Source organism: Vulpes lagopus, chromosome 8, assembly GCF_018345385.1.
Source record: "Vulpes lagopus strain Blue_001 chromosome 8, ASM1834538v1, whole genome shotgun sequence".
NCBI classification, from domain to species: domain Eukaryota; kingdom Metazoa; phylum Chordata; class Mammalia; order Carnivora; family Canidae; genus Vulpes; species Vulpes lagopus.
The window spans coordinates 134,478,093-134,505,098 of NC_054831.1; the positions used below are offsets into that span (position 1 = coordinate 134,478,093).

At 56.4% G+C, this 27,006-nt stretch overlaps 1 protein-coding gene across 4 annotated transcripts in view; it reads right to left on the reverse strand.

Annotated features, from left to right (window-relative positions):
* Positions 1-3,042: 3,042 nt before the first annotated feature.
* PEX14 (peroxisomal biogenesis factor 14) overlaps positions 3,043-27,006 on the reverse strand; it is a 139,571-nt gene continuing 115,607 nt past the window's right edge. For all 4 annotated transcript variants that reach the window (XM_041765958.1, XM_041765960.1, XM_041765959.1 and 1 more), the window contains 5 exons: positions 12,400-12,485; positions 9,242-9,344; positions 7,987-8,084; positions 4,526-4,617; positions 3,043-3,895 (listed from right to left, as the gene is read on the reverse strand). In XM_041765958.1, the coding sequence (XP_041621892.1) occupies positions 3,448-3,895; positions 4,526-4,617; positions 7,987-8,084; positions 9,242-9,344; positions 12,400-12,485 (827 nt within the window). In that variant the 3' untranslated portion in view covers positions 3,043-3,447. The remainder of the gene's footprint in view (positions 3,896-4,525; positions 4,618-7,986; positions 8,085-9,241; positions 9,345-12,399; positions 12,486-27,006) is intronic.

Consider the following 27,006-nt stretch of genomic DNA (forward strand, 5'->3'; position numbering starts at 1 on the left):
GCCGCAGCAGCTCCCCGCCGGGGCCAGGCCCTGCCCGGGATGAGGACAGAGCGGAGCGGCCACCCCACCCAGCGGGAGCCGCCCCACAGACCCTGTCCCCACGCCCACGACCGAGGGGCACAAGGTGGGCCCGGGCGGCACAGCCCCGCCCCGGCTTGTTGGGCTCGGCGGGAAATGCAGTGAAACACGTCTGCGGTCCTGGATGCGGTTAGCTGCGGCGGTGTGATGCTCCCACACCAAACTGGGGCAAATTCAAGAGTTTTGTAACCTCTTGGGAAGAGCCAGAACCAGCTGCACAGGCTCACGCTGAGCTCAGCGGCCTGCCCACCTCCCACAGACCTGGCCCGGCCCGGGTGCTCCCGGCGGCTGAGTCACCCACGGGAGCTGGGCCCCGTCCCCACCTGGACCCACAGGGACAGCAGGGTCCCCTCCGACGGGCTGCAGCCCTGGGGGCCTGTGGGGCCGACCGGACAGCAAGGCTCCTGGGGGCCCTGGCACTGCGGGAGGCGGACGGGACCTGGGTGTCCTGCACCCCGCCCCCGCTGCCACTGTGAGCCCCGCACCCCCTGCTCCTCGTGGGACACGTGTGGCCTGCGGAGTCCAAACTTGCTCCCGACTGCTGACGCCCCTTGGCCGTGGCCAGAGCCCTCCCCCTCCAGGTCACCCCGTGTCCAGCAGGTACCCCAGGGTCGCCAGCGCCCGGACTCGAGGCCTGGGCACCGAGCGTGGGTACCTTTCACTACAAAGATCCTTCCGGGCCTCTTCAGGGAGCAGGGGAAGGCTCCGGGCGTCATCCTTACGGAACAGTAAAACCTCATCTCCTCCCCTGGAAGAGCGTGACCTCCAGGGAGCCCGAGAACCCCTGAAGTCTGTTGGGATTCGGGTGAAAGGCACCCCGGAATGCTGGGGCGCGGCGGGGGAGCTGGGCGCTGCAGAGAGCGTCCCCCTAGTGTGGGCCTCGCACGGACGCAGCGGGGGACCCCTGTGTGGGGCAGGCCTGACCCCAGGTGAGCACGACCCCGAGGCCGCAGCCACACCCGCCGCCTGACCAGCACCTTCGCCTCTGCTGCTGGAGCCCCGACCCTCCACGAAGGATTAAGTAAACTCCTGGGGATCAGGTTGTCTCCTGCCTGCCCTTCCTCCTGGGGGGGGGGGGGCGAGGAGGGGGAGGTGGGGGCCCAGACCCAGGGGTGCTCCTCAGCGCTCCCGGCAGAGGGCGAGGGCGGGAGGGGAGCCGGGGGAGGCCACACCACCCGGCCCACTGGGCGCAAGCCCCCTGAGCCCCCCAAGCCCCCCGAGCCCCCCGCAGACACGATTCACTTCCAGGGAGACAGCAGGCCGCAGAGTCAGGCCGTGGGGGGGCTTCTCATCTTTATTAAAATAAGGGGGGACCCTTGGCCTGCGCTCCAGCCCCTGCTGTGTCCCCACCTCAGCAGCCCCCGACCTGTGCTTGCGCGACAGCAGGTCACAGGGGCAGGTCCCCCGAGGGGCGAGGGGCGTCGGGCTGCGGGCGAGCGCAGGGCCACGGGGGGGGGGGGGGGCGGTGGGGACCCTGGGCCGTGGGGCCGCCCGACCTCCCGGTGCTGGGGCCGCTTCTTTCCTAAAAGACACTTCACAAAACTACACTGTCACTGGGTCTAAGAACCTTCCTCCTTCCAGGAAGGCCTGCGGGCGCTGCCTGCCGCTCACTTCTGCCCCTTTCCAAATATTTTTACCTTATTTGGATGAAATGCATTATTTTTCTAATGAAAGGCTTTTTTTTCAAAGGGCTGTTTTCCCTCCGTCCAGCAGCTGCCTTTATTAGGCAGCGCTCACGCCGTTTTGGGGAGGGGTTTTTTCCTCCCTGAAACCTCGCCAGGCCGCTGTCCTCCAGCGCGGACACGGGAGCCCAGGACCCGCAGGGCAAAGGCCTCCAGGTCCGTCCCCGTGTGTGCGCCGCGGGCCGGGGGGCGGCGAGGCCCGGGAGCCCTGTCCAGGAGTCCCCCACGCCCCCGCCCCCCGCCGGGCTCCCTGCCCTCTGCTCGCCCCGTCTGGTGCCCCCTCTGCAAAGCTCGAGACCCCGTCAGAGGCGACAAGTGGCCCCCAGCCTTAGAGCTGACGGGGAGACCCCCTCGGCACCGTGGGGACCAGGGGCTCCCGGGCACTGACGGGGTGGTGGCAGGCCAGCGCGGGGACCGGGCCTCCGGCCTCTGCTCACTGGTCTGGGGTCCGTCCGCCTGGCTCCCCGACCCTGGGAGCTCTTGGCCGGGACAGGACGGGACGGGCTGGTCGCCCCCGCAGGCTGAGCAGACGGGCTCCTGGGGGGGCAGCAACGGGGCAGAGGGGACTCGCGATGCGGGGTACGCTCGGTCCGGGGGAGCGTGTGCTGGGAAAAGGGACGGCAGGGATGTGACAGGAGGTGCGAGCCCTGGAGGGGACACCGGAGAGCCAGGGACCGGACCCCGAGTCACCGTCACCCGCACGGGGCCCTGGGCCACGGGGCCAGCCAGGAGTCCGCAGCAGAAGGTGGGGGGCTCCGAACCCCCAGAAGGGCCCAGGGGGCAGGAAACGTCCTCAAGGCAAAGCAGCTGCAGTGCGGAGCGTCTGCCCCGGGGCTCCGGGTGGGCGGGCGGCGGGCACAGCATCCTCGGCCATGCTCCCTGCACCTGGCGCCCGCCAGGCACCTGCACGCGGCCCTCCCCACGGGGCTGCAGCCCGGGCTGGGCGCAGGGGCTCCTGGGCGCAGGGGCTCCCAGGGGGAGGGTCGCGTGCATTTTCTGGGCACAGCGGAGCCGTGAAGGTTCCAGAGGCAGGAGGGCGGGGAGCCGGGGAGCCGGACGAGCGGGACACACGCTCTCCCGGGAGCACTCGCGTCCATTTAAGGAAGGGGAGCTGGTCACGCTCACCCCAGGCCCAGATGCCGTGGCGAGGTCCCTTCCCCGCCGGCACCAGGAGGTCGCCCCGCGGCACGGGCACCGGGAGCAGCTCGGGACCTCGGCCTGGGCAGGGCTCAGCCCCTCCGGGCCCAGGGCACCCGCGCACACACGGAGCGGAGGCAGCAGGTAAACAGTGACAACTCGTATTTATTACAATTATGTACAGCAGTAGCGTCTAGCGGGGCACGTTCCCGGGTGGGCAGGCAGCGAGGCCTGACGCCGGCTCGGGGAGGCAAGGACCAGTGTCGCCACAGGGGCAGCGGAGTCGCGAGGCGGAAGCGAGGCCGGCAGACGGGCGGGGGCGGCCTGGCGGCAAGGGCACGGGGTGAGGCTTCTGGAAGCGCCGATCCCGGCCCCTGGGAGGTGGGTAGCAGGGGCGGCAGCAGCCCCCGAGGGTCAGGAGCCAGGTACTTAGACTACCTCTTGTCATGCAGGTGCGAGGTCGAGGTCGGCAGGTGCTCGGCGACCAGGCCCCCGCCCCGAGCCCCGCAGGCGAGGGGGCCGCCCCGGGCCCACCGGGAGCCCCGGGCACTCAGTCCCGCTCGTGCTCGTTGCTGGCGCCCTCGGGCCGGCGCAGCTTCTCCACCTGCTCGTTGATCTGCCCATCCCCGCCCCGGCGGTCCTCCCGCTGCACCCCGAGGCAGTCCTCCTCGTCCACGTGGCTCACGTCCTCGTCCTCCTCGTCCTCCTCGTCCTCCCTCTTCTCCTCCTCGCCCTGCACCTCCATCCTCACCTGGCCCTTCACGTCCAGCACCCCCTGGCCCTCCTCCTGGGGGCCCAGCAGGTGGTAGGCGGCCGTGGAGCCCTCGGGGCTGTGGCCCTCCTTCACGGGCGAGGACGACGTGGACTCGTTGCTGACGGGCGAGATGTCGCTGCTGCTGTGGTGGTTGGCGGCAGCAGGGCTGGAGGGTGACGGGGACTTGACGGGGATCTGCCAGGACGGGATCTTCGGGGCCGAGGGGGACGGTGGGAACTGCCTCCTGACATGGGGGACAAGAAACAGGGTTGGCGGTGCCGGGACCTGGGTCCTCCCTTGCAGAGCCCCCCCGACCCCCACCCCGGGCCGCCATGCAGGGTACACGGTGACACCCAGGCCCCCAGGCCCCTCCCTTTCCCTCCAGAGACCAGGCCCTGGGGCGGCTGCACAGAGCCCCCAACCCCCCGCAGGGTGCCTCCTCGGGGCCAGGCCTGCCTCCCCTGGGCCCCGGCCCGTGGGCGGACCCCCCTGGTCCCTCACGCCCGGGAGCGGGGTTGGGGAGAGGGTGGGCGCCTGCAGGGAGCGGAGCCCGGGCTGGAGACCGGGGCCCCATCTGCCTGGTCTGTGGCCTGGATGGGCGGGGGAAGGCCCAGGCTCAGGCTGTGGGGTCGGTGGCCTCGCGACCAGCAGGGTGACAATGCCCCACTTTGCTAGAAAACCTCCGTGTGTGACACTTGGCAGGGAGCTCAGGTCTCCGCTCCTGCTTCCTGCCCCGAGCGGCCGGCCAAGACCGAAGCCGATTCCATGGGGACCAGGGGGTCAGGTCCGCTCAGCAGGGCTCGGGGGCGCGTGGCGAGCGGCCTGGGCCCAGCCCCCCCTTCCGCTGCCCCCGGCCTGCGCCGCCCCCTCCTACCGATTTAAGAGCAGCCCCTTCAAGGAGTTGATCTCCGACTTGAGCTCATTGATATTCTGCGACTCCAGGATCCAGTTGGTAGACGTCGTGGCCTGAGGTTGAAACACGGGAGACGAGGGTCAGAGCGGGGCCCCCTCCCGCCCCGCACAGCGCTAGCCAGGGTGGCAGGAGGGGCCGCAGGCTCGGGGGGCTCAGGGTGTGAGTGCCCCACGCGGCAGCCCGGGGCCCCCGGGGACGCCCTGCCCTGCCCCTCAGGAGCCCGCCCGCCAGGCACCCCAAACCAAGCGTGTCCACCTCTCCTCCCGGACGCCATCACGCAGCCGTGGCGTGTGCAGGGGAGTGAGGACGATGCTCCAACCACACAAGGAAGAGCGACGCCAGAGCCCCAGTCGGCCTCCAAGAGACGCGAGCCTCGTGTTTGCAGCAGGAGAGTGAGGGGCGCGGCCTCAGCGGGGACCATGCCCGGCACGGGGTGGCGGAAGCACAGGGTCCGCCCTGTGGCCCTCCGTCCCCACGCGTGTCGGAAATATCTCGTTTAAACTAATAAAATAAGGGAATCCCACGTCCTCACCAACCGCTGCGCCTACGGCATCGGGCGGCGCCCACAGCCTCCGGGACCGCAAGCCCAGCCCGTCTCCCTGCGCTCACGCCCCGAGCGGGGCGCCACGGGCGGTTCGTGGAAGCCTCGAGGGGCGAGCCCGTCGCCACCATCTTCCCGACGCCATTCGCTTGGCTTTGTGTCCGGGCCACGTTCCGGCACTTGTCGCGCTGCAGACTCCCATTGTCATCGTATTTGCTACAGCGACCGGTGATCAGCGACCAGGACTCGCTGGCAGCTCCGCTAACAGCTACCGTGTTTTACTTCTGTTTTTTGGCGATAAAGTACTTTCAAGGCGGGCGTGCACATTTTGGGGGCGTAACGCTCTAGCGTCCGCAGCGGAGTCCGGGACAGCGCGAACGTGACGTCTACGCGCGCTGGGAAACCGAAGAAGTCAGGCGCCTCGCTGGGCTGCGGCATCCACTCGGCTGGGCCCAGGAGCAGACCCGGCGGCCCCGCGGCACCTTCCCTCGCTGCCGGGCAGCCCGAGGCTCCCACCGCGCCCCGGGCTGTGCCCGCGATCCGCAAAGCTGCGACAGCGTCGGCCCCGCCACCACCCACAGCCACTGCTGTGGGAGGCTCCGGAGGCTCCGCAGAGAAGGAAGCTGTCCCAGGACCTAAGGCCAACGGCCTCCCCGAAGAGGACCCGCGGGGGAGCTGCCACAGCGCCCCGCCCGCACGGCCGTCCCGCAGACCCTTCCCCCCTGCCCTGCACCGTTTTCCACACCTTTCTGGGGCAAACCTTGGTGGCACAGACAGAGGGGAGAGTCCCAGCGGCGGTGCCCCGGACGCAGCTGCCGGCGGCCACGCGGCCTGTGAGGGTTTCTGGGCCAGTTCCAGGCACAAGGGGCCCAGGCGTGAGGCCCTGCACCCACCAGGCCGGAGGCCACCCCAGGAGGCTCCAAGGCACAGAGTCGTCGTGCGGGGCCCCGGCTTCCCTAACGCCTCTGCCCCGGCCTGACCCAGAAAACCTGAACCGTGAGCTCAGGAGAAGACGGAGAGGCCCAGGCCGGCGGAGAGCAGGGGCCCTGGACGTCCCGGCCGCCTGGCGGGGCCAGTGGCCGGGGGGTCCTGGAGCGAGCGCACAAGGCCCCCGCCCCCCACAAACAGCAGTCGCCGTGCACACGTCCCCTCGGGGTCTCCCCTGCAGACCAGACAGCGCAGATCCGGGAGCCACTGTTCTGGCTTCTCAGAGACCCCGAAAGCCACAGCAGCCCATTAACAAGGGAGCACTTTCCACTCACCGGCCTACAAAGGACTCAAATTTCCAAACGCATATGGTGCCAGATGCCAGGATTTAGAAATAAAATCTGACATCTGGGGCTTTTTAGCCAGTCTCTTTAAAAAACAGTTGTAGAAAACTCCCAGCCTTCGGTTTTATGTAGGTTTTTTAATTACTTAACGCTCTTCTTTTTAATTTTTTACAGTGCTGCAGTAGGAGCTTGGAAGCCAGATATAAAAACTTACATTACAGCTGACAAAACACAGCTCTGAGTCTCTGGTTTATGGGGAAACCAAAGTCTTCACGCATGTGGGTTCAGACAGCACAGCAGTGAGCCCCGCTTCAGCGCGGGCGAGGCCGGGCGGGGCCCCGCGGGAGGGCCAGCACCACTGCGCACGCAGGCGCCGCCCGGCACAATCTGGGGCCCCCTCCCTTCTTAAAATGCAACATGTGGTCTTAATCTTGATGCTTAAGGTCTGCAAACAGTTTTCCAATTTCCGGAATGGCTTCTGGCCATTGGCAGGCCACCGCTCCCAAAGATAATAGGTCGGGGGCGGGGGCGGGGTCCGTAACCAGGCCTTCCCGGCTGCTTTACGGGCCGCCCGCCCACGGGGAGCGTGCACAGTGGGAGCGTGCACAGTGGCTGGAGGTGGCCCCGGGCAACCGCAGCCAGCTGAGGAGGAACTGTAGGCAGCACCTCCGTGTGGGGGACCCAAGAGGCGATTCTTGGGGGCCCTCTTCACAGAAGCCACCCCAGATTCCTTCGGAAATGGAAAGATTCCTGTTTCCCTTGGTCTTCTAAATGCGAAAGATTTGAGCTCGGGCTCCCATCTGGTTCTGTGCGGGGTGGGGCTTCTCCCGGGAGAACCACTCAGAGGAGGTTCCTTAAGGGGCTGCAGAAGCAACCAGAAAGCAGCGCGGGAAAGGGGATGGGGTGGGGAGCGCTGCGGACGTCCTGCCTCGGAAGGACCCAGGCTGCAGCCTGCAATCCTGGAGCTGGAGGAGCCACGTGCCCCCGCTCCCGGCGCTCCCGGCACATGCGGCCGGTGGAGGAGGAGCCCCCACAGCTCCAGCTCCAGCTCAGGGATGGAGGAGGAAACTAAGCCTCAGCGAGGTTAAGGAACCTGCTGTGCTCACACAGCGCGCTCACCCGTGGCCCAGAAAGCCGGGTTTGAGGGTCTGCGCGGCATGGACCTGCCCGGGCAACCCCTGCTGGTGCTCCGGCAGGGAAGTCTGACTTGCTGAGGCCTGGCCTGGAGGACCCGCCCGCCGCAGCAGAGTTCACCCAGAGCCTGGGCACCGTCCCCCCACCTCCCTGTTGCCTGGACTTGCTCTTGGCGATGCCATGACCTGTGGCCTAACATGCTCGTGGAGACCACCCTGTGTCCACACCGACCACCTCCCGAGCTCGGGCGTGCGCGGCCATGGGAACGGGAGGCCCCCAGGCAGAGCTGCTTCTCCTCCCTCCTGCTAGGAGGGAACAGGGAGGCGGTGACCGCCTCTGCGGAGGGTGATGGGGGCCCCTGCTGCGTAACGGGCAGGAGGACGCAGGGGAACCCCGCACAACACAGTGGCCTGGGCCCCAGGCCCCACGGAGCCCGAACAGCGGGCCCGGATCTGGGGAGGGTCGGGGAGAAGTACCTTGGCTGCAGCCAGTTCGTGCGCGAGCTCCTGGACTTTCTGCTGCTGCTGAATCAGCAGCTCCTGGACAGACGCTAAAGTCATCTGCAGCTGAGTCACTGGGAGGAGAAAGCAGTCGCATCTCTGTTAAACGACACACAGATTCCTCCCCTCCCGGTCCACACACCTACAGCTGCCGCATCTAACTTGTCTGCAGGCACCCCCCGCCCCGCACCCCGCCCGGCGCCACGCACGGCATCTCCGTGCTCCGGACCAGGTACCTGCACCGAGTCTAACCTCTCGCATCCCCGCTCCATCTTTCCACTGGGCACGTGTCCGTGGCCAACAGTGTACCTGTCCTGAACCTCTCCCCTCCGATGACACGTGCTTATGGCTTCAGTGCTGCCCGCACGTCAGCCCCTCACGGGTCCCCATGGAACGCTCGGGCTCCCCGAAGCCGGCAGGAACGCACCTCAGGCCTGCGATCCTGAGGGCCTGGAGAGACTACAAATCCTGCTCTCCTGCTGCCGGCCCCTCGCTGCCCTCCGCACCCAACCCCGAGGCTGCCGGAGCGCCCCCGGGTCATGGGGTCACGGGACTGAGTCTCCTTGGGCCCCCGCATCAGCCTCCCCGGGGGCGGACACACCCGAGTGTTTCCGGGGCCTCTGCAAACACACCCCAGGGGGACAGACTCCCACCTGGGACACAAGTTCTGGCGCTTGCCTGAGTTTTTAGATTCAGAGCCTCCGTCTAGTAAACAAGTTTTTAAAGAGGAAAAGCCACCTCTAGTGCGACAGGTCCCAGCTAATCTGGGCCATCGCTGGGGCACCGGGTAATGAACGCCAGCCCCGTGGAGTCGATGACAGAGGAGGTGGCCGGGGTCCCCGGAGCCGCAGTAATTACAGCCTTTCTTGACCTTGCGCTGGATTCTTAGAGGGAAGGGGGAAAAATCACTGAAACCCCCCTGAAAACCTCACAGAAGCAGAAATTAAAAATGAACTTTACAGCCCTTAGAAAGGCTGTCATTTTATTCCCCTTATTAATATTCTGAGGTTGGGAGCCTTTCCGTAAAAACATAATTAATTGAGGCCGCGCCGACAGTAAACAAGCAATTTCAAATTAAACCGAAATGACGGCGGCTTCATTTGCAAATGTGAACAGATTCTCAGAGCAGATAAATGAAGTCACCACATAAAGTGGAGGGGGGGGGGCGGGGCAGAGACGGGGCTGCTTACCAAGGCTCGGAGGGCGACTTGATGGAGTCATTAATCTTTACCTGTCTGTGCCACGCTGCCACTCAGCTCCGAGAGGCTCGCCTCCATCCTCTCCAGGTGCTTCCTGTCCTCTCGGCCGCCCGTGATGAGGGGGAGCAGGTATCTCTATGAGGAGCAGGCTGGGCGTGAGCCCCCAGGCGTGGGCGCTCGGGGTTGCCCCAGCAAGGTCTGGGATTCTGAGCACCCCGATCCCCCCGGCCCTCTGGGCTTGGGAACCCGACGCAGACACCGCGAACGCGGTACTCGAGTCACGAGGCTGATGAAGAAGCTTCATAAGGACGAGGACCGGGAAGTAGGGACAAGTTAAGGTCAAGTTGGTCTACTTTTGGTCCTTTTATTTAATTATCTCAATGATACTACGTATATTTCTATAACAGCAACAACAACAACAACAAAAATTTGAAGTTCTGCTTTAAAAGTTGTAAGATGGAAGTGTAGACGGGGATACAAGACCCGAGCCACAGGTGGCCTCAGGGAGCGGCGGAAGGCACGTTCCCGCTGTACACTTCCCTGATCCTTTAGGCGTTCTGAGCCTTGCGAAATGAATTATCATTCAGAGACAAATGAGTAAAAGAAAATAAACAAAAAAATTATTGGAGAAACTGTATGGAAATCCACAGCAGATTTCTGGGCCACTGGTCCTTTCACTAGGGAATAACGTAAGGTATTCCGAGGCCGTCGAAAGAGGGCACACCTCAGTTTTTTTCTAGACCGTGCCCTGAACCCTCAGAACCAGTGTCCTTCGGGTAAGAGCCAAATGCAGTCAAATGGCCCCGGACACAAGGGCAGAAGCTGAAGACACCGACCCCGGGGAGAAGGAAGCGGACGCCACAGGGCAACCAACAAGGGGGCCCAGAATCCGGGAGCCCAGGGCAGGGTGAGGGTCCTAGGATGTTCAGAAAGAAGGCAAGGGGGACGTGGCCGGTAACCGGCTGCCTACTTTGCGGTGGGAAGGGGCAGGCGGCGGGCAGCAGGGTGACGCTGGAGGCCTGCGTGACGCTACTCGCGCTTCCCCTCTGAAAGCTCAGGACTCGGCGCCTCTCGTTTCAGAAGCGTGAGCCCAGTCCCAGCTTTCTCGGGGTGAGCTGGAGGCAGCACAGCCCGGCTGGCAGGCGTGGTGACCGGCAGGCGGGACCCAAGCCCGTGGCTTTCCTGATCCGTTTGGGGCCCACATGGGGAAAAGAAAGACGGCAACTTGCCCACTGGGGTTTCTGTCCTGGGGAAGGAGAAGGAGGGCTCTCACGAGGGGTTTGCGGAGAACTCACTTCCAGAGCGGCTCCTGAGTGGAGACCGTTATTCAGCAGACGCAGAGAAGCATCTTCTATTTTGCAAAGTGCTTTCGAAGCACCGTGTGAGTTATTACCCACAACTGAGCCGAAACTCATCCAATGTTCAGCCTGACACTCCAGGTTGAAAGGTTCCTGAGATTCTTACGTGTAACAAACTACAAATTCTACCTCTGAGATCAAAAAAGCCGAAGGAAGGAGCACACACGCTAGCTGTCCCCGCCTGGATCATTACGTATTCATAAGATAGTAAGGTGGTGGCTCTTACTGCTTCTTTAATTTAAAGAAACTAAAGAAATTCTCGTCAGCATTGCAACCGATCTTTCAATGTCTCTTTGATTTTTAAGGCCAAGAATAAAGATCAGAGCTTCGTGGCAAGAACCGAAGACACCTCTGCTATGCCCTGACGGGAGCTGCACTCCACTTCCGCTGGACCCCGGCAGTCCGAGGGGGCCACGTGATGACTGGGCCCCACTTAGTAGAACTGGGACGTTATTTTGAGGATTCTATCTTAGCTCTTTATTCTTCTCGGCGACCGTACGCAGTTAGCTACTTGGAAACAGGCTCTTCGTACACAGGGTAAGGAGGGGCGTGCATCGGGTCGCGGGAGAAGCCCCAGGACCTAGGACATTTTGCTTCGGGATTCCTGACATGGAAATTTCCAATTCCAAAAAAAAAAAAAAAATAAAATAAAAAAAAAAAAAAGAAATTTCCAATTCCAAGAAGAGACGTTGCTCTGAAAAAATCATACTCCCCTACCCCGCTGTCACTAGCATTTGCACGAAGTCAAAAATTAAGAATCCCAGAGCACAGTGTTTAAACACGTTTCACGTACTAAAAGTTACAACAGTGACTGAATCTGGGTGTTCATTCGGATTCTTTTTTTTTTTTTAATCACCAAATAAGGGGTGGAGTTGCAGGTGGCCTCAGGGGGAAAGAGGCCTTCTCTCCGGGACCAGCAGACGGCAAGTCCTCCGGTCCCTATTTTACCTTTTGTCTCCGGGACTTAACCCGGCTCTGCATCTTCCAGAAAAGACTCACTTGCTTCAAATCAAAGTGAGGGTCTGGTAGTTTGCATCTGGCCAGTATTTGGTAACAAGGGAGTACACGCTCCCGTCATGCCTGCAGCTCTGCTGTAAGCAGTGACGTCTGGGATCCTAAGGGCTGACTATGAAGTTTGGGAAAAAATAAACCTAGGGATTTACACAGACGCCAACAAAATATATAGGAAACAAAAACAGAGCCCATAAATATGATGATACTGAGATTCCAAAGCCAGTTCCAAATACTCGAGTAGAATAATGGCACATGGAGCGATTCCTGTGTGCCGGCACATGGCGCTTTCTGAGGGTGCGCTGACCCTTGGAGCCTCACAGCGGCCTCGTGAGACCGGTACCATTGTCCCCACTTTACAGATGGGACCACCGAGCTCCTACTAAGTGGCCGAGTCGGGATGTAACGCAGCAGCTGGGCTCAGTGTTCCTGCTCTCAACTACCTTGTCATTCTGTCTCTTAAAAACGTCCTGACTACTCAGGACGTGCGGGCACTGTTCTAAGTCCTCGACGTGGCCTGCTGACCGACGGGCCCCGGAGTCACTGCAGCGGGGTCTCTGAGGTGTGACACCCAGGGCAGCAGGTGCGCAGGGTCTGAGGTCGCCAAGGGCACCCATCCAAGCGGGGGGCAGGTGGAGACTGAACCAGTGAACCGGGCACCCCTTGCCCCCCACCCCCTGCAGAAACCGTGCTCACTGGTGCACTCTGCCTCCACACGGCCCCTCTCCTGCCATCGTGCCCCAGGGCTGAGCGTCTCGACACAGGTGAGCCTTGGGACTGGGGAGAACGGGGTCGGGGGACACGGAGGGGGGCGGACATACCTTGTAGAGCTGGTGAAAGCCGAACACGATGCCTGTCGTGATGACGGCCAAGGCCCCGTAGTCTCTCCATCGGGACCCCACAGGGCCTGAGGGTGGGAGCAGAGGCGCGTCAGGAGGAGCACACGTGTCTCTCCCCGGCAGGGGAGAGCACAGGTACCGCCTCCTCCTCTCGAAGGATCGGCAACTGTGATGCGGCTGCACAGGACAGTGGGACAGTCGGGAACAGCGCTCCAGGGACGCCCCGCCTCAGCCGCACCCCTGCTGCAGGGCAGTTGGATGGCAGAGGCGTCCACACTTGGGACCGAGGGTGCGGTGAGGCTGACGCGGACACAGGTCCCCAGGCCCTCCCTCGGACAGGGAGGAGCAAAGAGCCACCTCAGAGCCGGGGGAGGGACAGGAGGAGGCTGCATGCTGTTTGCAGGACCGCATGAGGCGTCAGCTGTGCGCCCGACAGGGTTGGGGGCCCCGGAGCGTGTGGTGGCGAGGCCCTGTGCCCCGTCTGCTCTGCCCCAGAACCACTGCAGGACACAGCTTACAAGTGACCAAACAAGGTCAGTGCAGAGACTGCTCGAGGAGGCCCAACGGGTGGGGCGCCTGGCGGGCTCAGCCATATGACTGCAACGTACGACCCTTGACCTCGGGGTCCCGACTCGAGCCCCACGACGGGTGGAGAGAGGACTTCAATAAATAAGATCTTCAAGCAACAAGAAGGCCCAACGGGGCAATGAAAGTGGGGGAGTGCGGGGGAGGGGAGCGAGGGGCCGCAGAGCCTCGGAGGAGGCAGATGCTGAAGCATGTGGGGTCCCTGGGCCAGAGATCCAGGCAGGGGACAGCAACGTGGCGGCGCAGGCTGACCTGCGCTCAAAGGACAGAAGGCGGCCAGTGTGGCCCGAGTGAGCCCCTGGGCCTACCCAAGAGGAGAGGCCAGCAAGAACAGGGAGGGTCAGCCAGGCGGGAGCGGTGGAGGGTGGAGTGGGGGGGGAAGGAGGTGGGACACGCTGTGGCCGGGTGTGGAGCGTGGCCAAGGAACCAGATCGTGTCACAAACAGTAGGGTCACGGGAGGCTCTGAGCCCACGAGTGACCCAGTCAGCTCTGTGCTCAGGGAGAGCAGCGTCGGGGACCCTCGAGGGCAGAGGGGGGCAGAGGTGGGGAGGCGGCTGCTGCCCGGGACCATGGAAGGTAAGACAGACAGGACAGGACGAGAGGCTGGGGAAAATGCGTGCTGCTGCCGTGGGGGACCCGGAGTCACGCGGGAGCAGGCCCCCCGGCCCGGGGCTCCAGAACGCCACTTAGGAGATGCCCCCACTGCCGAGCAGAGTTCCGACCCCACAGGAGCACAGCGGGGTTTGCTACCTCGTAATCTTTCCCACGGACTGTTTACAAGGTGCCTGTGTGTCCATAATCTTCTCTGACGCTCTGCCTCCGCTCAAGGGATCGGCCGTGGAAGGCACTGCCCACCGTCTCCACAATGACCGACACTGCAGGACACTGGTCAGTCTGCAGAATCAGACCACGGTGCCCGTGCCAAGTCATCCAGGAGGCACCCTCTCTGCTACGACAAGGGAGCTGGGCTCCGGACGCGCATTTGGGAGGGAAAAGGTGAAGCAGGAAGAGCAACCCAAACTTCCTGAGAAGAGCGCCACTGCTCTCAGGGCAAAGCCCACGGGACGCCATGTGTCCCAGCCTCCTCCTCCCTCCCCCCGTGCCTGCAAGCCCCCCAGGAGCCCCCCGCGTCTCCTGACCAAAGGGGAGCAGGAGAGGGACCTCCTCCAGGCTCAGCAGCAGGACGCAGGCCACCAGGGGATCCAAGGGGCCAAGACCTCCCAGGGGACGGGGTGGATGCTCCCTCCTCCCTGAGCTGCTGAATTGGGTCTTAGGAGGCAGATGTGACAGTGATGCAGGGGCCTGGAAGGGTCTCGCGTTGGCCACCTGCCCCCACTGCCGGCACAGCCTGTGAATCCCAAACCAGCCTCCCGAAGTGGCCCAGCCCTGGACTCTCCTGCACAAACTGTGATCAACAGGTGGTCTCTCCCTCAGCCCTCAACTCCCTTTCTTTGTTTTACAGCTTTTGAATCAGCCGATAGACGCATGTGGTCCAAACAGCACGTGGCTCCGTCAGTCTACTGCCAACAGGCTCCTCCACAAGAGCCACTGGAACAGCCTCCCGTCTGTCCCGCCGGAGGCTCTGAATGCACATGTGAGGCAACCCCGACACGCACCGTGTTCCTTCTGCTTCCCTACTTCGCATCCTGCTTTCCTCATAGCCGTGTGGCATTCCACTCAAGCTATCCCCCCACTGATTTCCGGCCTCTTACTATTCCCCAAGGGCCGTGTACATACGTCATCTCACGTAAGTGTTCGAGCACACCTGTACAGGTGAACTCGTAGGAGCCTAGATCGGAGGAACGCGCAATCTGTAGTTTTGAGAGATCCTGTCAGGTGGTCCTCCAGGGAGCTGAGCCAGGCCGCCCCCACCAGCCACGTCCCAGAGTGCCCATCCCCTCGTGGCCACTCTAACACCACGGGCTCAGCCACTTGGACTCCGCCCACACCAGGTGGAAAGGAGTACTTCACACCCATTGTCATTTGCAACCACCTCACCGTGCGTGGGGCCTGAGCATCTGCACCGCCACGGCCCTTTCGGCACATTGTATGTGATCCCTACTCTTCTCAGTTTCTTTATCAATTTCATCAACTCGTAGAAAGTTCTTATATAGCTGAATGGAGTTTCAGGAGGCAGAGGCGACAGTGATGGAGGAGCCTGGACAATCAGTCTGTGACAAAAATCCCTCCCCGTATATTTTTCTTTTGACTCTGCCTATGGTGTCTCCTGGTGTGTAGCTTTTCCACGTTGTGTATAAATGTGTCCATCTACTCTCCCACGGGCTCTGGGAAGTGGGTTATGGCAAGCCCGGACCTCCTCATTCCCTCCCAGGGTTGTGCAGGGACACTCAGGGTCCCAGGAACTGCCTCCAGAACACAGCTCCACTGGGGTGCCTGCGTGGCTCAGTCGGTTAAGCGTCTAACTCTTGATTTTGGCTCAGGTCATGATCTCAGGGTCCTGGGATGGATGGAGCCTGCTTGAGAGTCTCTCTCCCTCTCCCTCTGCCCCTCCTCCATCTCCAAAAAGAGAAAGAGCTCCTTTCTGCTGCTCTGCTGTAGTGAACATCCCACCCCCATCCTACAAGCGTCTACGTGGTGTTACGTGAGCACCGCGGCTCACTCAACCCAAAGCTTTGAGACCCGTGACACAGATGGACCTCTCACCCTGACCCAGCGGAGCCAGGAGGCTCTGAGTGCTTGGCAACCTTCTCATTGGTCTCATTCCGAGCCCACGCTGCTCCGAGCGCTCTGACGCAACAACCAAGATCCAGTACAAGCTCATTTTTAAGAGGAAAAGGTGGAGACAGAGTAACCCTGTCACTCTTCAAGAGACTCACTGGTCAGAAGAGCTTCCATCCACACCCAGCACACCCGTCTGTGCTGTCAGAGTCCCCAGAGACAACACCTTCAAGATGGGCATGCATCCAGTATATCGTGTTTCACCACTGACTTCTCAAATCCCCATTCAATACCCTGCAAGGAAACAGCTGCAACAGGGCAAGAAACTGGACCAGAACCCAAAGTGTTCCTGGGTCCTTCTTTCCTGCAGTGTATGGCGTCTTGGGAAGCACAGCCAGTCACCGTGGGTACTGGAGCCGGGAGGCTGAGCAGGTGCTGGCAGTTCAGGGGTGCGCGAACCGGAACCCCCGCGACAGCTGCTGCCACCTTCCCAGAACTCTGACCTCCTGAAGCACCAAGCAACACCTGTGGCTCCCTGCCGGGCACACCCTTCGCCCCCCGCACTGTGGCTCGTCCCTGACATGCTCACGTTAAGAACATTTTATTGCCCCTTGGTTTTCATTATTAATGAAAAGGGACCAGAATGATCTTTCCTAAAGTTCAGAGAGTCTATAAAGACAAGAAGCCGAAATGCCATTTTACTCGTTTTGGAGATGTGTGATACAATTCTGTCTTGTGGCAAAATGAAAAAAAGAGAGAAACTAAGATAGAGGGAACTCTGACCTGCCACACGCCTTTCAAAGGGGAGCCGAGCAGAGCGACTGAGAAAGCACTCGGTGGGATCCCAAACTGGCTCAAAGCCCCAGCTCTGACCACCTGGAGTCCTCCTTGCTGCCTACCCTGGGGCCCATCTTTGCCAAGGCCAGTGCAGACCCCCACAACGGAATGGAGAGCAGGGCACCGGGTGCCCAGGCTCCCCAATGTCCAGAATTTTACAGTCAAGAACAGAGACCAGACCAACCACTTTTCTGCTCTTGCTCAGAAATAAAAGTAGTGCAATGAATGCGCTTTTTAGAAGCTTCAGAACCTCGTCTGGAAGCCTGTGTACAAAGAAGACAGGGAGCCTGAGATCAGAGATCCCATGGTGGTTGGAGCCACCAACCCGATGGCACCCAAGGATGTTCTTCTCTTCTTACCAAGCGGGCCACTTGACTGAGGACGGCAGAGCTTTGCTACGTTGGAAGAATGGAGGGATGGTGATGTACTTACTGTCGCTCGGACTCCAACTGTCCCCAGCGCGTCCCCAGCAGGCACGACCAGCTAACAAGCTGCATGGCCTGACACTTTACCAAGACCGCATCGCTGGCATCCCGCAAAGAATGGAGAGACCGTCAGCCACCCCCCAACTCCCCCACACTCCCGGCCCCCAGGCACTGCCCCCTGCCTCAGGCTGTGGCAAGGTCAGAGGGCAAATCGCTGCAGGGAGAAGAGCACAGGACTCTTGGAAACAAGGCCTCCTTGAACCTCCCAGGCACTCTGTCACTAGCTTGAGCTCAGATGGTCTCCACGGAGGTCTGTCGGCCCAAAGGGCCGGGGTTCAGGCGAATCCACGGCGGAAGGTGCCCCATCAGAGGCCGGGAGACGCATCCCTGTGGCTCCTAAACCATCGATGAACACAACTAAACTGACGTTACTCCATTCTTTTAGCCAAACCTCCACTGACCAAGAGAGCCTGAGCCAGCAGGCGGGAACAGACATCAGGGAACATGGGCGGCCCGGGACTCCCACAACGACTCAGCAGCGGTGAACCCGAAGCTCCCAAGTCACGGACCTGGACTCACTGATACCGTGAAAATCCCACGATCCAGGAAAGGTTCATGAACTATACAGAGCTGGCAACCACACAAACGCGTCCTGCTGGGAGAGGGAGGGAGACACTGGCGCGGCCCCGCGGAGGCGGACGGCCTGAGCGCAGGGCGAGGTGCTGCCAGCAATCGGGCGAGCCTCGCTGCTGTCCCCTCCGCACTCACCCACCGGGCCTGGACTCCACGCGCTGCCGTAGCTGCTGCTCACATCAGCCCAACAAGCTACCCTGAAAATGAAGTAAGACGGGCTCTTCCACAGTGAGGTCCTGGAAAAAAAGCCAGCCTGCCAAGCCAGTGCTTGTCACAGCACGGAGTGGCGGGGCTAACTGCATGTATGGACCCGCCGGTCACACGGCGGAGCATGGCTGGCAGCGGCCGCAAGGACAGACCAACCAGAGCGCAGCGACCAGAAACACGACAGCTCTGCTCAGGACAGATGCACCTGGGCAGCGGTGAGGCAAAGGCACCACAGACGCCCCACAGTCGTCACCTCTGAAAATTCAAGGCCTCTCTTCACACGAACATCACATGAAAGACAATCTTGCCACCTCTCTTGGGCTGCGGTGCTGCAGGCAGCGTCATCTTTAGGCAGGAAGGACACTGATGGTCATTACCCTCACAGATTAAAATACATGTGCTCAGTTAACCTGTAAGAATTCAGAAGAGTCCAGGAACAGACCCAGGCTTACGTAGTCAAGGGAGATATATATATATATATATAATTTTTTTTTTTTTTTTAAATGAGGAGGCCCAGGTACTTCTATGAGGAAAGGATAATCTGTGTAATGACTGTGCTGGTATAAGTGGAGCGCCACAGGGGAAGAAGTGAATCTCAACCTTCACCTTGTGTCATGCACAAGCATTAACTCCAAACGGATCACACCGTGAAGCCAAGAAGCAAAAGCTCTAGAGCTGCTGTAAGAAAACAGAGAAGAAAATCATTGGGGTGGGCAACCACATCTTAAAATAAAAAAATAAGCCATAAAAGTGGAAAAAAGAATAAAATGGACATGATCAAAAGATTAAATTGGGGCTTTTCAAAAGATGCTGCCAAGAAAACAAAATGGAAAGTTACAGACAGGGGGAAATATCTGCAAAACATCTATTTGATAAAGAGCTACATCCACAGAACTCAACAATAAAATAGACAGAATTTAGAAAAAAGCGTGAGAAAGACTGGAAGAGATGCTCCATGAAAGACCTATGAATGGCCAATATGCACACGGAAATGTCATTAGTCATTAGGAAGATACAAATTAAAAGTACAATGAGATTCCATGACGTACACATTAGAACGGCTAAACCTAAAAACGGAGAAAACCAAGTGCAGACAAGGATGTGGAGCGTCTGAAATTCTCTTGCGTTGCTGATGGGAATGTAAAATGGTACAACCACTTTGTAGGAGAGTTTTATAATTTCTTACAACGTCAAACATACACCTAACGTGTGGACAAGGCAGTCTACTCTCAGGTATGAGACTAAGAGAAAAGGAAGCACGCATACACACAAAGGCTTGGACCTGCACACGAACGTTCACAGCAGCATTTTTCTTAATAGCCTCATACTGGAAATCCAAACAACTATCAATGGTCAATGGACAAACTGTACAGTCAGTAACAGGAGTTCGCAAACTATGCCCATGTGGCGAAGCCCCACCTTGGCCTGCTTTTATTCAGCTGTGAATTCAGAATGGTTTTTATATTTTTAAAGGAATATGAGGAAGAGGAGGGTGGGGGGAGGGGACAGCCTGCCCCCTCCCCCCCCAAAAAAATTACACAGAAGCATGTGTATTTATAGATGTCTGTGTGTGTGTGTAATTTGATCAGTATTTTATATATATATATATATATATATATATATCTTTTTAAAAAAAAAAGATTTTATTTATTTATGAGAGAGAGAGAGACACACAGGCAGAGGGAGAAGCAGGCTCCATGCCTGATGCGGGACTCGATCCCGGGTCTCCAGGATCACACCCTGGGCCAAAGGCAGGTGCTCAACCACTGAGCCACCCAGGCGTCCCTTATATATATCTCAACATGGATCAGTCTCAAACAAGGAAAAGAAACCAGACACAACAGACTACAAGCTACATGATATCATTCACATGAAAATTTCTGAAAGGCAGAACTTCCATGACCCAGAATAGATTGGAGAGAGGACTGGTGCAGGGGGCGCAAAGATGCTTCCTGGGGTCATGGGGATTTTCTATATTGTGAATGTAGGTGTTGGTGACATGAGTTAAATGAGTTACAATTTGGGAACCCACCAAACTATATACTTAAAACTGATTAATCCTTTTTTGATAAAAAAAAAATCCTTTTTTGATAGATTGTGTATTTGAGAGAGAGAGTGTGCGCACCCACATGAGTGCACACGCACACACGTGGGGGAGGGGCAGAGGCAGAGGGAGAAGCAGACCCCCCATGAGCAGGGAACCCGACATGGGGCTCGATCCCAGGACCCCAAGATCATGACCTGAGCCAAAAGCACATGCTTAACCAACTGAGCTGCCCGGTGCCCCTAAAACTGATTAATCTTACTATGTATAAATTATACTTCGAAAAAGCTGACTAGAAAGACAAAAATTAATAAAAATCTAGGAATATAAAACTGCCATAGGACCTAGCAATTTAACTCCTAGAGATCTATGCAAGAGGACCATAAACATACATCCACATCAGACTTGCACACAAAGGCTCTTAGCAGTGCGACTCAGGTCAGCCAAAACTGGAGACAATCTAAATGTCCGTCAGCTGGTGAACTGCCAGACACAAGACAGCCTGCCCCCTCCGCACCATCCCCCCCCAAAAAAAAAGACAGCCTGCCCATACAGTGAGTGCTCTTCAGGAATAGGAAGGAAGTGCTGCCATATGCCACCACATGGACGAACCTCAACTGTGCTCAACTCAAAGGAGGCAGGTGCATGGGACCACATAGAGTATGATTCCATTTACGTGAAACGTCCAGAAAAGGTAAATTTGTAGTGATTAGATTAGTGCTTGCCTGGGGTGGAAGGTGAGATTCTCAGAAAATGGGCACACAGAATCTTATTTGGGGGAATGAAGTGATCTAACCCTGATTATGAGTGTATCACTCAATAAGATACTAAAAGTCATCTGAAATGGGTGAGTGTTACAATATGTAAAATATATTTCACTGTTTTGTTGAAAAAACATTTTTTAAAGAAGAGTCTAGAAACAGACCCACGCATATATAAACAATTGATTTTTGATAGGACAGGTAACTCAATGGGGATAGGATAATCTTTTATACATATGGTGCTGGCACAACTGGCCATCCAGGCAGACAAAACTGAACCTTGACCTTCATTGTACCATACATAAAAATCAGCTAAAAATGAATCACAGATCTCAACATTAAAGCAAACGCTAGATAAGACTTCTAGAAGAAAAATGGGGAAAATCTCTACAACCTTGGGGAAAGGAAAGTCTTCAGAGATAGGTCACCAAAACCATAAACTGTAAAAACAAAAACAGAAAACAAACAAAACAAAAGCCCCAGAGATAAATGGACATCATAAATTCTAAAATCTTTTGCACAAGGCAGTAAAGGAAAAGAAAAAGCTAGCCACAGGCCAGGAGGAAATACTAACACACACACACATACACCTCCAACAAAGCACGTGAATCCAGAAGACATAAAGAACTCTTGCAACTCAAGAAGACAATTAAAAAGAGCCAAAAGATGGAACAGTCACTTCACAAAAGAAGGCCTGCAGAAGGCACAGTAAGCATGAATGTACAGACACTCCACAGGATTGGCCATCCCAGAAACGTAAACTCAAACCACTAAGAGACACTACGGTGGACGCATGGAAACTACCAGTGTTAAAAAAGACCAAGGACACCACCAACAAGGCTACGCACTGACCACATCGCTCATGTGCCGCTGATGGGGACATGATATGTGCGCCCACTCTGAACCAGTCTGGCAGTTTCTTCCTGAGATAGACACGCACTTAACATGTAGCCAGAAACTGCACTCCTAGGCATTTACCCAAGAGACAGAAAGACATCCAGACCCATGCGCAAAGGTTCCTGAGAGCTTTCGGTATAAGAGCTCAGAAGTGGAAACGGCCCGCAGCCCATCCGCCAGTGAACGGACAAGCAGGTGTGGCCCGTCCGTCCTACGGAGTACTGCTCATTAATAAAAAGGAAGGGACCCCTGATATCCACAGCGACTTGGGTAAAGCTCAAAAACATCATGCTGAGCGAAAGACCAGAAAAGGGAGAGCCCACACTGTATGATTCCCATTTATATAAAGCCCCAGGAAAGAGAAGTCTAGTCAGAAGCAACAGAAGGCAGACCAAGGGTTGCCCCAGAATCATGCTGGCTGGGAACGTGGCACAAGGGAACGTTCCGGGGTCCTGCAAATGTTCTACGGTGTGGTGATGCCTACACAGCAGTGTACACCTGTCAAAACTCAAAATCGTACAAATAAAATGGGTGTACTTTATTTTAGGTAAATTATACTCAATAAGGCTGATTTAGAAAAAAAACTATTAGAATTTTCTAAGATTTTATTTGTTATCTGACAGAGAGAAAGAGCAGGAGAGCACAAGCAGGGGGAGTGGCAGGCAGAGGGAGAAGCAGAAGCACACTCCAGGCTGCATGGAGAGCCTGACATGGGGCTCGAGCCCAGGATCCTGGGATCACGACCCGAGCCGAAGGCAGACGCTCAACTGACTGAGCCACTCAGGCTCTGCTGGAACTTTTAAAACAAAGAGAAAAGATGAAGGGAGCCAGCCGAGACTGTGAACAGCCAGCAGCATGGGCTCTAGGTTCTCTCTCTGCTCAGTTAGCAGCTGACACCAAGGGGAAAAAGCAAGACCTGAGAATTCGAATTCAACTTTTTAAAATCCCTCCTCTGATTTCTGACACATACAAAAGAATAAACATTTATATAACTTATGAAGCATGATAATAAAATCAGCGATCCTCGTGATGGAACGAAAGGACTCTTGCCCTGCCGTATCCCACCTGAAGTTTTATCTGTTTCCCATCAATAGTTATCGTTCGAGCACCAAACTCTACACCGATAGTCAGGTCATGCACTGGCTGAAACCTCTTGTCTGTGAACTGTAGCAACAAGCATGATTTACCAACACCTGTTTCGCCGATGATGATGTACTTCAAGAGACAGGGATGCGCCATGGCCGCGGCCGCTCGGTGCCAGGGCACACACCTAGAATCAGCAATCCTAAACCCACCTATTTCACCAGGTAAAGCTTCCCAAACTCCACTGAAACTAGCCGTGTGCGCCTTCCTGTCCACCCAGGGGAAAACCAACATCCTGAGATTAGGGTTTATTCTAATTCAAAACGTCCCGCAGGACGGGAGAAGCTGGGAACGTGTCCTGCCAGGTCCAGGGCTGCGCTTCTCAGGCTCCTACGTGGACGGGTGCGGCTGCGCGACTGATCTCCAGCCCGTGGGCAGAAAGTGAAAATGATGTGAGTGGTTTCCAGGCCATGTCCTCGGACGGCTGCTCCTTTTCCCTCCTCGTCCCTACTCTTGCTGGGTGGACAGCAGACGGGACAACTGGAGCTGGGGCAGCCACACTGGAGCCCGGGACGGATGCCAGCCAGGTGTCAGGGATGAAGAACACAGAGACTCAACTGCCCCTGTTTACACAACTGAGAAATAGTCTTCCATTTCACGTGAGCCACTCTTACTTCGGGTTTTCTGTGATTTGTTGTGGACTCTTACAAGAGGAACACAGGCTGTACCGTGAGCACAGATATAATCCTACCCACCACCACCACCAAAGACCCTTTCAATGGCCTAAGAAACTTGAGGAATGGGCTTCTGTACTTGGTTCTTTCCTGGGACACTTGCCCTCCTTGCTATCCACAAATGGCGTTTTATGCGGCACCTGCATGGCACCATAATGGGTGTAGCACAAAGCAAACAAAACAGACAGGGCACTGGCTCTTCAAAAGCTGCTGTTCTAAACCAGTCACACGGACAAAAGAAAAAACATAATTTCCTAAAAATTGGAGAAATGTTGTCTTCAATATACAGACCAGAAACTACTATATAAGCCAAAATTGAGCTCTGTCTTCATAAGTTCCAAAAGCTCTCACCATCACCCCAAGCAAGATGCCATGGGTCGGTCTTCACTTCCCCAAGCACTGGGCTTCCCACTAAATAGCTGGATGGTGGCCTCCTGAAGGCAAGGCCTGTCCTCCACCCCTGCAGCCTGCACAGCCGAGCACACAAGAGCCTCCACTCAGCGGCTCCCTGGAGAGCTCCCCCCAGCCTCTGGTATTACAAGACAACCTTTCAAATCCCAAGCATGTTTCCACCACCATCTATCCATTCAACAAGCATTTCTAGAGCACCTACTCATCAGAGCCCTGGGTTACAGAAACAAAAAAAAGCCTCTAATTCAAGTAACTCCAATTTAATAGAAAAGACAAGTGGATAAACATTTAAGTGTAGTGCAGCAGAGAACAGGGGACTGAGCAGGCCAACGGGACCTCCATCCCTCCATCCCACCGAAATGGAGGCACTGGAAAGAGTTCCTGGAGGGGCTGACGGCTGCCCCCAACCCTGAGGGGCAGCAATGAGCAGGCCAGCCAAAGAGCGTCTGGACAACACCTCGTGCACTCCCAGAGTGTCTTCCCCAACTCCCCACACTGCATCTTCTGGGATGATACAAGAGTTTTAATACTAGTCTAAGAGTAACATGGTCAAATAGACAACATAGCCTCAAAGGTAATCAGATGACGCATTTTGAAGTTAAAAAAAAAAAAAATCCACGTGCTTCTGACTGCCATCCATTAGGGTGATGGCCTGGCTGCCACCTCCCTCTCCAGGCGTCTCTTCCGACACCGCCATCCCAGACTCCAGCCACTGAACGTCCCGTGGGTCATGTCCATATGCCTTTGCCTCAGCCTGGTTGGTCTTGTCCATGTTGGCTGGTCAATGAACTGACCCTATTCCCCATCCCCACCTCCCCACCCCCGCCATCCAGTTAAACAGCCCCTGCTCTCTGAAGTGCCCCTTTGCCTCATCTGTGCCACTGGCCTCAGGTCCCGTTGGCCTGGACCTACCCCACAGGCACTGCTGTTTGCCTAACTGCCTTTCCTTTTTTTTTTTTTTTTTAAGATTTACTTATTTATTTATTCATGAGAGACACAGAAAGAGAGGCAAAGACACAGGCAGAGGGAGAAGCAGGCTCCATGCAGGGAGCCTGACGTGGGACTCGATCCCCGGACCCCGGGGTCACACCCTGGCAGAGTCACCCAGGCGTCCCTTAACTGCCTTTCCTATTAGATAGGGAAGACTGGAGAGGGCAAGGGGGCCTTAGTAATCGTTTCACTGACGGGGGCCTAGCACAGTGTCTGGCCCATAGCAGGTATAGGATAATAAATGCTTGCTCAGCAAATGAAGATAATCAAGGGTAAGTATACACTACTAAACAGGGCTAATAAGAAATAAAGTGAGAAAGACCCCACACTCTTAGGATTTCTTTCTTTTTTTTTTTTTTAAGATTTTATTTATTTATTCATAGAGATACAGAGAGAGAGAGAGAGAGAGAGAGGCAGAGACACAGGCAGAGGGAGAAGCAGGCTCCATGCAGAGAGCCCGACGTGGGACTCGATCCAGAGTCTCCAGGATCACGCCCTGGGCTGCAGGCGGCGCTAAACCACTGGGCCACTGGGGCTGCCCACTCTTAGGATTTCTAATCAAATGTCAAAGCCTTCCAACAACCTCACACACAAACATCCTAACTGAAGCTATACAGGTTAATCTTTGAAGGACCTAAGTTGGTTATCAAAGACAGTGAGAGAAAATATTTGAGCCTAAGGGGGAAAGAAAAAAACATTATCCTACAAAATTTACACTGGCCCTGCCTAAATCCCAAAGCTACCATGCTTCTTGTTTCTTTGGGAGGAACAAAGAAATCAAGCAAGCATTTATCAGAACTTTATGTTCGGGACTGGGTAGGTGCTGTGTAGCCTGATTCAAAGTCAAACAGAAAGAAAGCAAAACGAGAAGCAGAGAATGTCAGATTTCCTTTCAAATCCCAGCCTGACTTTTCCTGAGCTCTGCCCGACTTGCCTTAGAGCCCTGACAACACTGGTGTATTCTCACATCAGGTGACACCAAGCTTCCCCTCAGCGTCAACCTCCTACTGCTCTCACAAAGCCTTCTCTGACTTTCCTAGCCCACATTAATTTTTCTCTTTTCTGTATTCTTATGGAATTTCTTGTCTGTATAATTAATCTTGGCATTAAATCACAATGTCTTATATTATTATCCTTTTCTTAAGAGTCTATCTTTTCTCTCCCAGAGAGCCTATAAGATTTTTAAGGATCACGTTTTGCATTTCTGACGATACTGTGCTAAGCACACAGTAGACGCTTAATAAACACGGATGGATTGACCCCAGTACCTTCCTGGCAGGTGTCCAAGTTCTCTCCGCTGACATGGGAGGCATTTACTACCGTCTCAAGGTCAACCACGTTCACCAAAGAACAGAGATACCAAAAGAGGTACAAAGTGGGACACCTGCCACCAAGCAGAAGGGCTGGCGAGTGCAGAGGTGACACTCCAAGAGCACCAAGCTCCCTGGAGTCATCTTGCAAAAGCTTACACTTCCCTGAGACGTGAGCGTCTGGGACTGCGCCCAGAGAATCCCATTTTCCAGGATTGGGTTCAGAGATGGAATGTCTGTCCTTAAAGAGCCAAGACAAGGGAAGGAAGGGGCTCTAGATATAAAATAGGCAGGAACACACATGAGTGGAGGCCATAAATCCCTCCCAGGACGCAGACAATGCCTCAGTGATAAGCATGCAGATTGCACACCTAGTTCAGAAACTCCCCTGAGTTTGCTTGTAATTAAGGGGGTTAGAAAGGTAAAAAAAATATATAAACCCAATTAATCATTTAAATATTTAAAGTCAGATTTTTTTCCTCACTCCAGGATTAGTATATTTCATAACGCCAGCAGCAGACAGCCCTGGTTTTTACTGGGGTTCATTTTAGAGCATGTTTAAACTAGTCAGATTGAGTGATGCTTCCAGCAACTAATCGCATGTCAAATAAAAGATATTTTATGTAATAAATTACCGCTACAAGTAATTCAAATGTCATTTATCAGTTTTATTATCAGTCAGGCAAAGTCTTGTTTCTCTATATTAATCAAAATCAAGCTTTCTTTTTTTTTCTTTTCTTTCTTTTTTTTTTTTTTTTTGAGCAGTTTTGACACCTCTTGGCAAAAGTACAGAAGTGAAGAGGTAGAGAGAGTCACCCCCGGAGCTGAAAGGAGCAGTGTAACAGTACAAGAGGAATGAAGCTCAACAATGACAGGTAGAAACTTCAGGGATTTAAAATTGCCATTACCATTGTTTTTATACTAGCGTCAGAGCAGGAAGGAGTCTGTCTCTAAGATGTATTTTATTTTTAGGGCTGGGAGACTCTTAAAAA